A 12,268-nucleotide genomic window follows, 5' to 3' on the forward strand; every position below is an offset into this window, starting at 1 on the left:
ACATTTTGATCTGTGATAACAATTTGCTGCCTGAACTGATTAATTAAGATGCATGATGAGAGAGCTGTTCCTTTAAAAGTGCAGGAGCAGTGACTCTGAGTTCCCACGTACCCCACTTGTGCGTGCTAGGCTAGCAGAGTGGATAACGTGGCCAGCACTGCTCCATGGTCCCAAGGAGAGATGCTCGGACATCACCAGTACAGGGTGTGATATGTACTTAATACTGATACAGAGCAGCAGTAAGGATGCCCCACTTGAGGATTTGCCCTCTGAATATCAGGGCCTTTAAGCTCAACATCAAGAACTGAGGCACCCAGAATCTCTCAGCTCTTTTGAAGACATAGGCCTCAGACACTCGCCCAAGGTGACACCTGATGTCTATGGAAGAGCCAGGAATCAAACCCAGAACTCCAGTGCACCCACTCTGAGTTCACAAGACCATCCACTCTGAATTCTTACCAGGGGCATCTTCAAGGTCTTTAATTTTGACTGCTAAATTTCTGAAGTTAACCAGGGAACTACATTCATGTAGCTCTGTGATACCTAGAAGTCCTGCTTTGTCTATTTCAACTTGTGAAAAAGGTTAACTTGGGGACTTGAACTGTGAAATGCAGAGTTTCAGCCTTACTCTTGTATGGGAAGTTTAGAATGAACGCTAAAATAAATAAAAATGTTGCTGAGAGTCTTGTATTTCTATCTCGTGCCTTAGCATAGCAGGGAGCTCGATAAACTGAGACCATTAGGGGTGTCAGAGCTCTGAGCATAAGAAAGAAAGAAAGAGACAGACAGGCCCTAATCAGCATGTACTTAACTTCTAAGTACATCGGGGTCGGCAACCTTTCAGCAGTGGTGTGCCGAGTCTTCATTTATTCACTCTAATTTACGGTTTCGCGTGCCGGTAATACATTTTAACGTTTTTAGAAGCTCTCTTTCTATAAGTCTATAATATATAACTAAACTATTGTATGTAAAGTAAATAAGGATTTTAAAATGTTTAAGAAGCTTCATTTAAAATTAAATTAAAATGCAGAGCCCCCCGGACCGGTGGCCAGGACCCGGGCAGTGTGAGTGCCACTGAAAATCAGCTCACGTGCCGCCTTCGGCACGCGTGCCATAGGTTGCCTACCCCTGAAGTACGTCCTTAAATCGCAAGGCCTAGAGTAAAAGAAATGGTTTGCTGAGGTCCAAATAAGTTTGATTTACAAAGCCATGACTTGAATTCTGTGACATGTATGTACATGGTTTTTGCACTGTAATTGTACTAAGAGTAACACCCAGTTTTGAGATCTGCTGATGAGAAAGAAGCATTCAGCATCATTATCCCTGATTTACAGATAGGGAAATTGAGGCACAGAGCAGTCACATGACCTGCCTGCAGTCACATGACCTGCCCATAGTCACATGTCCAAGCCAAGAATAGAAGCCAGCCCTTCGGTGTCCTAGTCTAGTGTGCAAGCCACTGAACTACACTGGCTCTCCATGAGTGGGGCTACACCAAAATATTCCCCATAATGAATTTGCAAGACCTCTGAAGACTATCCTTATGTCGGTAGAAGGGCTTATTCCTAGAATGTTTGCTAGGCAAATGCCATTCAAATTGCTGTCACTTCCCACTTTGTGACTGACCAGTTTCTAATGCTATACGTTTATTTTGACAAATCTGAGCTTCAGAGAAACTCGGGAATAAGGAAGGACCAGCAAAGTTCAAGCTGGTTTGCCTGCCTCAGCGCCGAGCCGTGTGTGCCTTCTCTCTGTGTCGCTCACTTTATCAGAGCTTTATGGCAGCTTATAAAGAAATTGTCTCTTCTCTCCCTGCCAAGTTAAAAATCCCACTTTGGTATTCACAGTACAGTTATGACAAATGCCTGGCCTGTGTTCTGGGTGTTCAGGGAAATGTAAAAACATGTCTAGTTGTTGTGAATGCTCACATGGTGATTTGTTGGTTTGATTCTTCAGGTCGTGAATTGGCAAGCACAACCCTCCCAGGATACCCTCCTCACGTCCCCCCTGCTGGACAGGGCAGCTACTCTGCTCCAACACTGACAGGAATGGTGCCTGGTGAGTTTAACAACCCCCCCTCCTCCCCTCCCTGCAGCATTACAGAAGCAAAGCCAAATGCTTTCTGGTTGTTCTGCACTGATGCCAGCAGAAGACAGAATTACAGTGATGAAAAGAGAAGAGCAGATGCAAAGCGAGTCTAAATAAATAAACCAGCCCCTCTCTGGCACAAGGGAGAGCCTAACTTCTCCGCTGCCAAAGCAAATTCTTCCATCCTGTAGGCAGGGAGAAGCCTTTACCCCACTGCATGGCCGTTTGATATGTGTTGATCGGATCACGTAGGGACAGCCTCAAACTTCCCCCCCCATTCGTCATGAGGATGATTTTAATCAACACTTTAATGTTAAGCACGTCACATGTATTGGTGCCAGTGGGCTAGAAAAGCTGCGCTGTGGCAAGTGTTTGTTGGACTGGAAGGGTTCAGATGGTTACTTTACTAAGCCCAAAATCTTAACAACTCACACATCACTGAGTTTACCGCAGGCTTTTTCCTTTTTTTTGTAACCCCTTTTTGCATGTTTTTGAGATAACCCCAGCCTTGTGATGGGAGCAGCTGATCATCTGCTGGAAGGCACTCCAGCACAGATCTTCAGAGGTACCTATGTTCCTAGCTCCCACTGAAATCAGTGAGAGTTAGGCGCCTAACTGGACCAGAGTACCCTCAATCCCTTTGGAAGTCAGCGGGAGCTGAGTATGCCCAGATCTCATAAGAGGCACCTTGTAGGATGAGGTCCCTATGAATACAGTTGGGTTATCCATTATTAGCAACTTCTGATCCACAATTATTCATCTATGATCCTAGACACTGTTGGTGGTTTAGACATACAGATAGTGATAAGGCTAGAGACAGATGAGTGTTATGTTGTATATACTCCTGGGTTTGACATTTAAGTATGATGAAAATCATTGACTTCAAAAGAGCTATGTAGATTTACAGCAGCTGAGGATCTGGCCCTCGCAACCTTTGATCTCAATGTTAAGGCCACCACTGCTTACTCGGGAAAGTGTTATACAGTATTACGAACCCCAAGCATTCAAAAGTTACGAGTAAAGGATTTTTAAAAATCATGGGACTTTTAAAAAAAAGTTGGGTGTTTTTTTACTTGCTTTCTAGTTTCTGGGCCTTTAGGGTGCACTTGGACCATATTTCCAGGCTTTCTTCACTCTGTTTTAAAAAAAATGAAAGCTGAGATTATTACATAATCACATGACTCCAGCAGCTGGGGATTAAGAACAAAATATCATAAAACTTGTGATAAACAGCATAAGAGTTGGTAACACTGGCTTTATGTCTAGAGTGTGTGGGAGTTTGCATATATGATCAATCTTGATTGTACTTGTCTCTTGATAATATCTTTAAGAAATTAAGAAAAACGCATTCACTCTTCATATGAATTAGTTTTAAGAATTAGAAGTAGGAATCAGGTCATTGTAATAACAGTCATTTTTGCCCATAAAAAGTGTTGTAATGGTATTGAAAGTAGTGTATGGGGGGCCGGGGATTTTATAAAGATTGACATAGATACAGAAACATTACTTTCCCCTCAAAAAGGAAATGTGATATAATAATGGCTTATTTTATACAGCTGTAAGGATTTACATCATACCAAAAAACTTGCCTAGAACTTCAGGCCAGATTCTCAACTGGTGTAAATTGATCTGCTGATTTCAATGGAGCTTCAGCAATTTGCACCAGCTGAGGATCTGGCCTGAAAATGCAACAACATTTTGCTGTGATTGCAAGTCACTTCCTACCATTTAAATATTAAGAACCTTAAAAAAAAAAGTCGCATCCGTGTTAAGGTGCTTTATTAACAAGATTTCCCTAAATGTGTTTTGCAGTTATACAAGCATCTCTGAATAGCAGCTAGGAACAAGGATGGGTGAACTAGTCAGGATAAAAAATCTGCCCCTGATTATGGGGGGAGGGATAGCTCAATGGTTTGAGCATTGGCCTGCTAAACCCAGGTTTGAGTTCAATCCTCAAGGGGGCCATTTAGGGATCTGGGGCAAAAATCTGTCTGGGGATTGGTCCTGCTTTGAGCAAGGGGTTGGACTAGATGACCTCCTAAGGTCCCTTCTAACCCTGGTATTCTATGATTCAATCAAAATCGGAACACAAAGCAATCCTTTATTTTGCAAGTTGGCCAAGTTTAGTTAACTTCATTTACTCTGACCTCCTAGTTCTTTCTAAGTCTGGAAGCTAGGGTGACCAGATGTCCTAATTTTATAGGGACAGTCCCGATTTTTGGATCTTTTTCTTATATAGGCTCCTATTACCCCGCACCCCCGTCCCGATTTTTCACATTTGCTGTCGGGTCACCCTACTGGAAGCAGAAGTAATGCAAGACTGTGACAGAGGTTGGTCTAGCACTATTCCCTCTGTGTTCAGAAGCATGGCGTCCTGGTATCTAGCGAAGGAAACTGATCTCGAGTTAGCAAGCGCTGCCTTTCACTTGAGCCAGCCCGAAAATGGGAAGGTTTGCATGAAGCTTCTTGATAGCAGCAAGTGTTAAATTATGCCCATAGCACTTCTGTGCTTTTAAGGCTAAGCCTGCTATTGTGCAGCTGTTATGAAACCCAAATACTCTGCACATTATCTAAGATGATGTCAGTTCCCTGAGGTGAAAGGAAAAGATCGTCCTACTTTGTATCCTGGAACAATTTGTGCCCTTCCAAATGTGGGGCCTACCCTTTCATGTGACTAGGGATTGTGGGTGACCCTCTGGAGATGCCTTGAAGAGACCTGATTTTCAGAAGGTGCTAAGCACCTGCTCTTTGAAAATCAGCCCCTTAAAGATGCCCCAACTTGAACAGTAGAAAATTGAGTCATTTTTGAAAGTGTAGGTGATGAGGTTTCAAGGTGGTTCTGTTACAGCCTCTGTTAAGATTTTATCTCACTAGTCCTTATTATTATTATTATTATTATTATTATTATTTGTATAAGCATAGTGCCCAGTCATAGTCCAGGACCCCATTGTGTAAGGTGCTGTACAAACGCAGAATAAAAAGTTGTGTTTTTCAAGTGTGCCTAAGCACGGTAGGTTCCTAACTCCCATCGACATGTGTCTGAAAATCCCTTTAGGTGTCTGCACCTTCAGGTGCCGAAATCCTTTGAAGACCTGGCTACGTTTACAATGTGCTTCAGTGTGGACTACCAGGGGAGGGTGAAGTGCAGAGCACAGCAAAGTGTTGCTCCGTAACTGCCCCCCGTAGGCAGTGCTGACTTAAACTACAAGGTACTTAGTTTGCATGAACATAGCCCTGTTTGAAAGAAGACTATGTTAACATGAACTAGGTACCTTTTCGCTTGTGCCAGGAGCGTCCCCACAGGGCAGTTAGAACGCAACACTTCGTGCTTGGCAATTTGCACCCCCCCCGCCCCGTAGTCCGCACTGCGGCACAGCGTAGACAAGCCCTTAGTTTGTGTCTCAGTTCCCCATCTGTAAAATGAGGTTAATAGCTCTTCCCTAGCTCGCAGGGGTGCAGGGAGCGTAAATACCTTACAGATTGTGGGGTGCTCAGATACTACTACTAAGTAATGGTACCCGAGATGGGCAGGTTTGGTAATACCTAAGACCAATCGCACATTATTTGGCAGAGTTTAGAAAGATGCAATGCAATGATCTCGACTCATCTGAGCTGATTTCTCTGTGTAATAGATTTATTTTTAACTACACCTAGGCTGGTGTGACCCATTAGATTGAGTAACTGCAATGTTCTTTTCACTGGGTCTTTTAATAACAACCTTCTGCTCCAGCTAGGTTGAAGGTCACTTGCAATTCTTCTAGGTTCTCGTTTTCATTTAAGTGTGGGTTTGCTAACTAGAATCCAAAATACCTTCTCTGTCCTCACTTGTCTCTTGTCATTTGAAGGGCCCGTTTCAGAGGCTTCTTCTGAATGCACACCGTCTTTTATGATTTGGTTCTGAAGGAGCTGACAGATCAGGTTTAATGCTGTATGCATATCAGTGATTGTGCTCTGATATGGCTGAATTATTCTGCCCTGAAATTTATACAAGGGGAATGTACGTTTCACCAATTCTCTGGGATTCCCTCCTAGACCTGCTGCTTCCCTAGAATAATTTTCAGAGCATAGGCTCAAAATGTGGTTCTTTGATAAGAGCTTTAATTGTGAGCCATGAACGATTGTTATAATTAACTGATTGTGTCTGTGAAGTGTTTAGAGACGTGGGAGAAATATAGACATGATAAGACATATATGATGTTTTGTTGCATGCTTGTTGCTGTTGACATCATTTATGTGACTGTGAATAACCTGGTCCCCAGCTACAGTGTCTGTGTTTGTACAGCATTTGCCAGGGATTCATAGAGCACGTGTCCAAGGGGCTGGGGAATGCGTGTTAACTCTTACAACTCAGGGATTAGAATACCTGTCCTGAGAAATCTTGACGGGGTAGATCGGACCTGAGTCTACCTAGCTCCTCTATCTCTGATCTCCTTCCCCCCACCCCACACCAGCTCCCACTCCCTCCCTGCTTTTTCCCCTCCCTCCCATATCTTGAACGAGAGCCCTTCGCTCCAAAGCTCATCTCAGCAGGCAATGGACCTCATGTTCCCCACCGGCCTGGCCTTTTCTGCCAGCCACCTCTTCAGCGCCATCCTCCCGGCCCCATGCCAGTTCCTGCCCTCCCCCTGCCATTGCTGTCACTCTGTCACGCACCCTCCCTTCTTCTCAAAGAGGCTGTGAATGTGCAGCCTCCTCCTGGGTGCCCTGCAAGTGGCCCCTCACCTCAGTTTCCCTCTGGATTCTTGAAATAAACTCAGGGCAGCCTTCGGAGTACATAAATAGCCCGTTTTGTGGGGTTAAGTTATTACCTGAATCCTCCCAGCACAGTACAACGCCAAATATGGCTCTAGCGTCTCTCACCAGGCTTCACCCCAGCTCCCAGGCACGGCTCTAGCGTCTCTCGTCAGGCCACATCCCATCCCCTCTAGCTGGGGTGTTTCCCTGCCCTGTTTCCTTCCCAGGTAGGGTTCCAGCTCTTGCCCAGGACCAGCTCAGTGGGCTCACCCCTCCATTATTCCTCAGCCTTCCATCCACTCTGGGCCTCCATTTTAGAGAGCCAGCCAGCATCGCCCTCTGCTTCTCTCAGCCTTCAGCTCTCTGTGGCCTGGGCAAGTCTCTAGGTGACCCCCTGATTGCCTTCTACTTTCACCAGCCTCACCTGGCTCCACGGCTGAAGCAGGGACCTCTCCCCACTCCCTCCTTCATGGGCAACCCCTCCTGAAGCTCTCACCCCGCTCTGCTCTCCCTCAGAGATCTCTTTGCTCTCAGGACTCTTGGGTTCTGAACTCTCACTTATAACTCCCAGGGGCAGCCCCACCCTCCTCATTCCCCAAACTAGGGTGCACCCAGATTGCAACAGGAGAGCTGAGCCCAATTTAATGTAAGGGGCCAGCTACCCTATGGCAGGGACCTTTAGTCCCTGGCCCACTCCAGGGGGAGCTTAGGGAGGGCCTGTCTATCAGGACATGCACAACAATGCCTTCCCAACTGGTCCTTTGGCATGATGCATCTGTCGTGATCTGTGGGCCAGTGTGAAGAGGGAGCACAACCATGGTCCTTTGTGCTCTGTGCCTCCCTCCCACCATCCTTGGGGTGCCAATGCCCTTGTGAGTGACCCCAGGGAGCAGGTACTGCCCCCACTCCCACGTACAGGGCCTGCAATTGCAATGGGCAGTGCAAAGGGGGAGGGGGGCTCCTTTTGCCACTTCCACTTTGCGGCTGCGTCAGATCCAGTCCAGTGGCAGTCTGGTCCTTCTCCCACTCAGGTTCCTGGCAGAGCTGAGACAGGACACATTGGGACTAGCTCTACCCAGGCTTCCTGAAGTGGCCCCTGCTCCCTTTACACTGGCACAGTGCACCAGACTCCAAAGGAGTAACTATAAAGGTTTGTATGCACAATGACACTCAAGGAAACTAATCTGAATTAACTAAAGGTGTAAATTTAAAGTGAACTAGTTAAACTGCATTAAACTCCTGTGTGGGATCTCTTATTCTGAATTATTATAACTGTTACTTGGTTTAGTTTAATTTATTTCCAGAGTGAAATAAACTAAACTGAATTAAAATTGAATTAAGACCACTTTCTGAATAAGAGCATCCACACAGGGATTTAATGCGTCTTAAACAATCCACTTTAAAAATGAATTCAGATTAATTTTCTTGAGTGTCCTTGTGAGACAAGCTCTAAGAAAGTGTTAGGGGGAAGCAGTTTTGAATGAACTTCCTGGTTGCACAGGAGAGATGGGATCTCCTGGATTAGCGCCTCTCTTGCTTTTTGGTCGGTTTATAAATTGGGTGTTCCTTGCTTTACTGCGTTATGGTGGGGTACCACACGAAGTATCCGGGGTTTAAAAACACAGGCACTGACTGCCTCTGAGTGAAGGACTTTTGGGTAACTGTAAAATATCCTGATTAACTATCTGGCTCCTACTGATTTAGTTGGAGGTTTGAAACCTGGTAAACCATTAGATCAAATTGCAAACCCTACAGCTAAGGAATTAGGAGGAGTTTTCTGGTTCCTGATAAATTGATAGGATCCTCAAGAGTTAACCAAGGCCCACATCCTCAAATGTATTTCTGTGCCTAACACCCATAGACTTCAGTTGGAGTTAGGCACTTAAATACTTTTGAGGATCGGGGACTTCCTGGACAAGAGAGAGGTGAGCTTCATAACTAATTCTATAGCTAACCATGGTTCTACTGCAGCTTTAAGGCAGGGGCCAACATCAGTGGGATTGCTGCTGCTGTGGGACATATGCAATACACAGGCAGCGCTGGTTGGAAATCTTCCATCCAAAGAGGTTTTTGATGAAAATGCCTTTTTCCGTTGACTTAGGCACCTATTTTCAAAATGTATCATTTTTGCTGAAATTTCATTTTAAAATAACCAAAACAAAGCATTGAGATGATTTCCAAACGGCCTGGTTTGGTATTTTTGGAACAAAAGTGATTTTGAACTTAAAATTCATTAAAGGCCAAAATTGGAACAAAATGTTTAGATTGAGATGATTATTTCCCCCCTCCCCAGAATTTTGTTTCATGACAAACTTTCAAGTTTGTTGTGCTTTTGTTCCATTTCTGGAAAAGAAAAAATAATCCAAATTAGGGCTTTTCCCACTAAATGGACAACACAGTTCTCTCGGAGCTCTAGGCACAAGACTTTCTACTGCAATTCCCCAGCGATGCTGCACCTTTCAGGAATTCAGGGTGTACTCTCCTCGGTGGCCTGTCAGCTCTGCTGGAAGGGAGGATGGCATATATCAACAAAGAGAATTATCCCCGCCAATGCGACTTGCGACCAGCTCACTCAAAGCAGCTAACTCATTAATTGAAAAACTTTCTCCGGAAAAATCGAGTTCTATACTGTGCTTTAAAAACGACAGCCTTGTAAAACGAGAACCTGGTAATGTTTTGGGATCCCAGGAGCACACCTTTCCCCATCAGGATCTTAGCAGTCCCTGCACACCTGTTGTCTTATCGTACTGATTGCCACTGGGAAAATTGCCTGTGAAAAGTAGCACTTCCAAATGGCACGGCAGTGCCAGCAAACCAATTGCATATTTCTGTGATTAACATCATGTCTAGATGTGCAGAATTCCTGGGTCAAGCATGCTCCAAAGTAGGAAAAAGGGTGGGGATTTACATATGTGTGCATCATTTGCCAATATAATACAATACAATATAATAGTTGAAATTTTCAGAGCAACCTATGGGGTTTAGACATTTATTTTCCATTCATTTTAATGGAAAGTGAGCATCTAGATCCTCTAGATGGCTTTGGAAATATCAACTGAAACTACACAGACTCTTATGCAAGGCATCATTATTTACCACAGACTGTAAAATTGTCACCTATTGCCACCAATGAAGTTGCACCAGTGTAAATGAAAGGAGAATTGAGCCCAACGTTGCTTGGTAACGCAACCTAATAGGATACAACATTCCACATGGCAAGTACGAATATTGCTTCCAGTAGGTGGTTATTTTTTCTTCTTCCTTTTACTGGTCCTTATTCTTACTGGCCTTTAGCTTTAAGCATGTGCATAGGTCCCATTGCTATTTATCAAGGCATTTAAGGACATGTCTAGGTGCTTTGCTGAATCTGAGGCACTATGAGTGAAACATATTTGCATATATCCCACTAGCTGTATGTGGCAGTGTGGCCCAATGAATAGGGCACTGGACAGGAACTCTGGATTCTCTTCCCACCTTTGCCACTGGGTACCTGAGTGACCTTGATCTCTGACTTCACCTTGCTGCATCTCAGTTTTCCCTTCCTTAAGAGAGGAATAATGATGCTCACGTGCTCTTGTAGAGCATATAGTGATGTATAGATGAAGATAAGTGTTAAGCATTATTAGTTATTACTGGTATTATTTATTGTATTATGTGTGGTCCAATCAGCAAACCTCTTTTGCCCAGAAATCCCATTATTGTCAATGAGAGCAGAGCCTGATTCAAGACCATTGCAATCAGTGGGAGTCTTTCAATCGAATTAATTGGGCTTTCAATCAGGCCCTGACTGAGGGCAGGGTCTTGGATCAGGCCCAGAAGTTTTGGTTTAATTTCCACATGATTAAACTTGAGTACATTGCAGTCAAACAGCAATTTACAGGTATGACTCATCTGAAATTCTTATGAACTGAACAAAGTAAATTTTGATGTGTGAATTATACTGTTAAAGTTACAGATTCTGTGAAATGTGTCTGGAAAGAGATTGTGGTATCGGGGACTCGTCCTTTTAAGGGCTGTGCTTCCCTATCTCTTGAAGAAGTCCTCAAGCTCTTCCTCAGTTGTATTAGTTCCCTTACCCATGCCCCCAGCCATTGAAACCACAGTCCTTAATAACACACAGATCTGCTTGTCCACTCAACAGAAACCATCAGAGAACAGAACAAAACTGGAGCCAAATCCTGTCTCATGCTCATGCAAGAAGTACCATTGACATTGGCCCTGATTCAGCTGCTGTCAAAGGCAATAGGAGTCTTCCAATTGACTCCAACGGAAGCTGTATTGGGCTCCTAAATGGGACCACAGGTGTAATTGTGGGAAGCAGGACAAGGCCTTTAGAAAAGGGAAAGAGCCAAAAATTGCAGCACAGAGAAAGTACTATGGCCCAATCTCCTATTTTACCTGGTAACTGATTGATTGGGAAGATTATGGCCCAGTCAACCAGATACCATAATTTGCTCTGAGGGATCTTAGTCAAGGACTTTGAGTACAATGTATTCCTCCTGCCTCTGTCCTTGCACTGGTGGAGGTAGTGATTGTGCTCTGCAGGAAATGTGTTCTCAGGAATTCGGGGTGGACTCTAAGGGATCGAGGCAGCTAGAGCTTGAGGGTGTTTGGGTTGATTTGTCGCTGGATCTGGTATGGGCCAAGGAACCGACAGTCAAGTTTCAAAGAGGGTCTGTCCATGTGGAGGTGTTCAGTTGAAAGCCACACCTTTTGTCCTGCAGCATAGGCAGGCCCTGTTGTCCACATTTGTCTGTGCGCCTTTTGTAGTCCTCCTTTGCCTTTTCAAGGTGTTCCTTCACCTCTTCTTGGGTGTGATGGATGTCTTGTACTAGGTCCGAGGTAGATGGGTTGGGGGAGAATGTATGTAGTTGGAGGTGAAATTGGAGGTGGTACCCATAGTTGATAAAGAAGGGGCTGTGGCCTGTGGATGTGTGGTCTGCATAATTGTATGAGAACTCTGCATAGGGTAACAGTGAAGGCCAGTCATCCTGGTGATGGTTGATGTAGCATCATAAGTATTGTTTGAAGATCTGGTTGATTCTTTCCATTTGGCTGAGGATGGTAGGCAGAGTACAGGTGTACTCCTAATAAACATAGTGTCTCGTGCCAAAAGTGGGCAGTAAACTGAGGCCCCCAGTCAGAGGTGATGTGATCCACGAAGCCCTGAAGATGGACTATATTGTTTATCCACAGCTGGGTGGCTTCCTCTGTGGAGGGTAAACACATGTAGAGGATGAAGTGAGACATCTTAGAAAACAAGTATCAGGGGGTAGCCGTGTTAGTCTGTATCTACAAAAACAACAAGGAGTCTGGTGGCACCTTAAAGACTAACAGATTTATTTGGGCATAAGCTTTCGTGGGTAAAAACCTCACTTCTCACATCCGAAGAAGTGAGGTTTTTACCCACAAAAGCTTATGCCCAAATAAATCTCTTAGAAAACAG

General features: G+C 44.5%; 1 protein-coding gene across 1 annotated transcript in view; it reads left to right on the forward strand.

The window, feature by feature from the left end:
• Positions 1-12,268, forward strand: part of LOC112111158 (paired box protein Pax-5) — a 219,176-nt gene that overhangs the window by 149,779 nt on the left and 57,129 nt on the right. The window contains exon 8 of the mRNA XM_024206462.1: positions 1,957-2,058. Within this exon, the coding sequence (XP_024062230.1) occupies positions 1,957-2,058 (102 nt within the window). The remainder of the gene's footprint in view (positions 1-1,956; positions 2,059-12,268) is intronic.

This window comes from Terrapene carolina, unplaced genomic scaffold, assembly GCF_002925995.2.
Source record: "Terrapene carolina triunguis isolate 2854851 unplaced genomic scaffold, T_m_triunguis-2.0 Scaffold35022, whole genome shotgun sequence".
NCBI classification, from domain to species: Eukaryota; Metazoa; Chordata; order Testudines; family Emydidae; genus Terrapene; species Terrapene triunguis.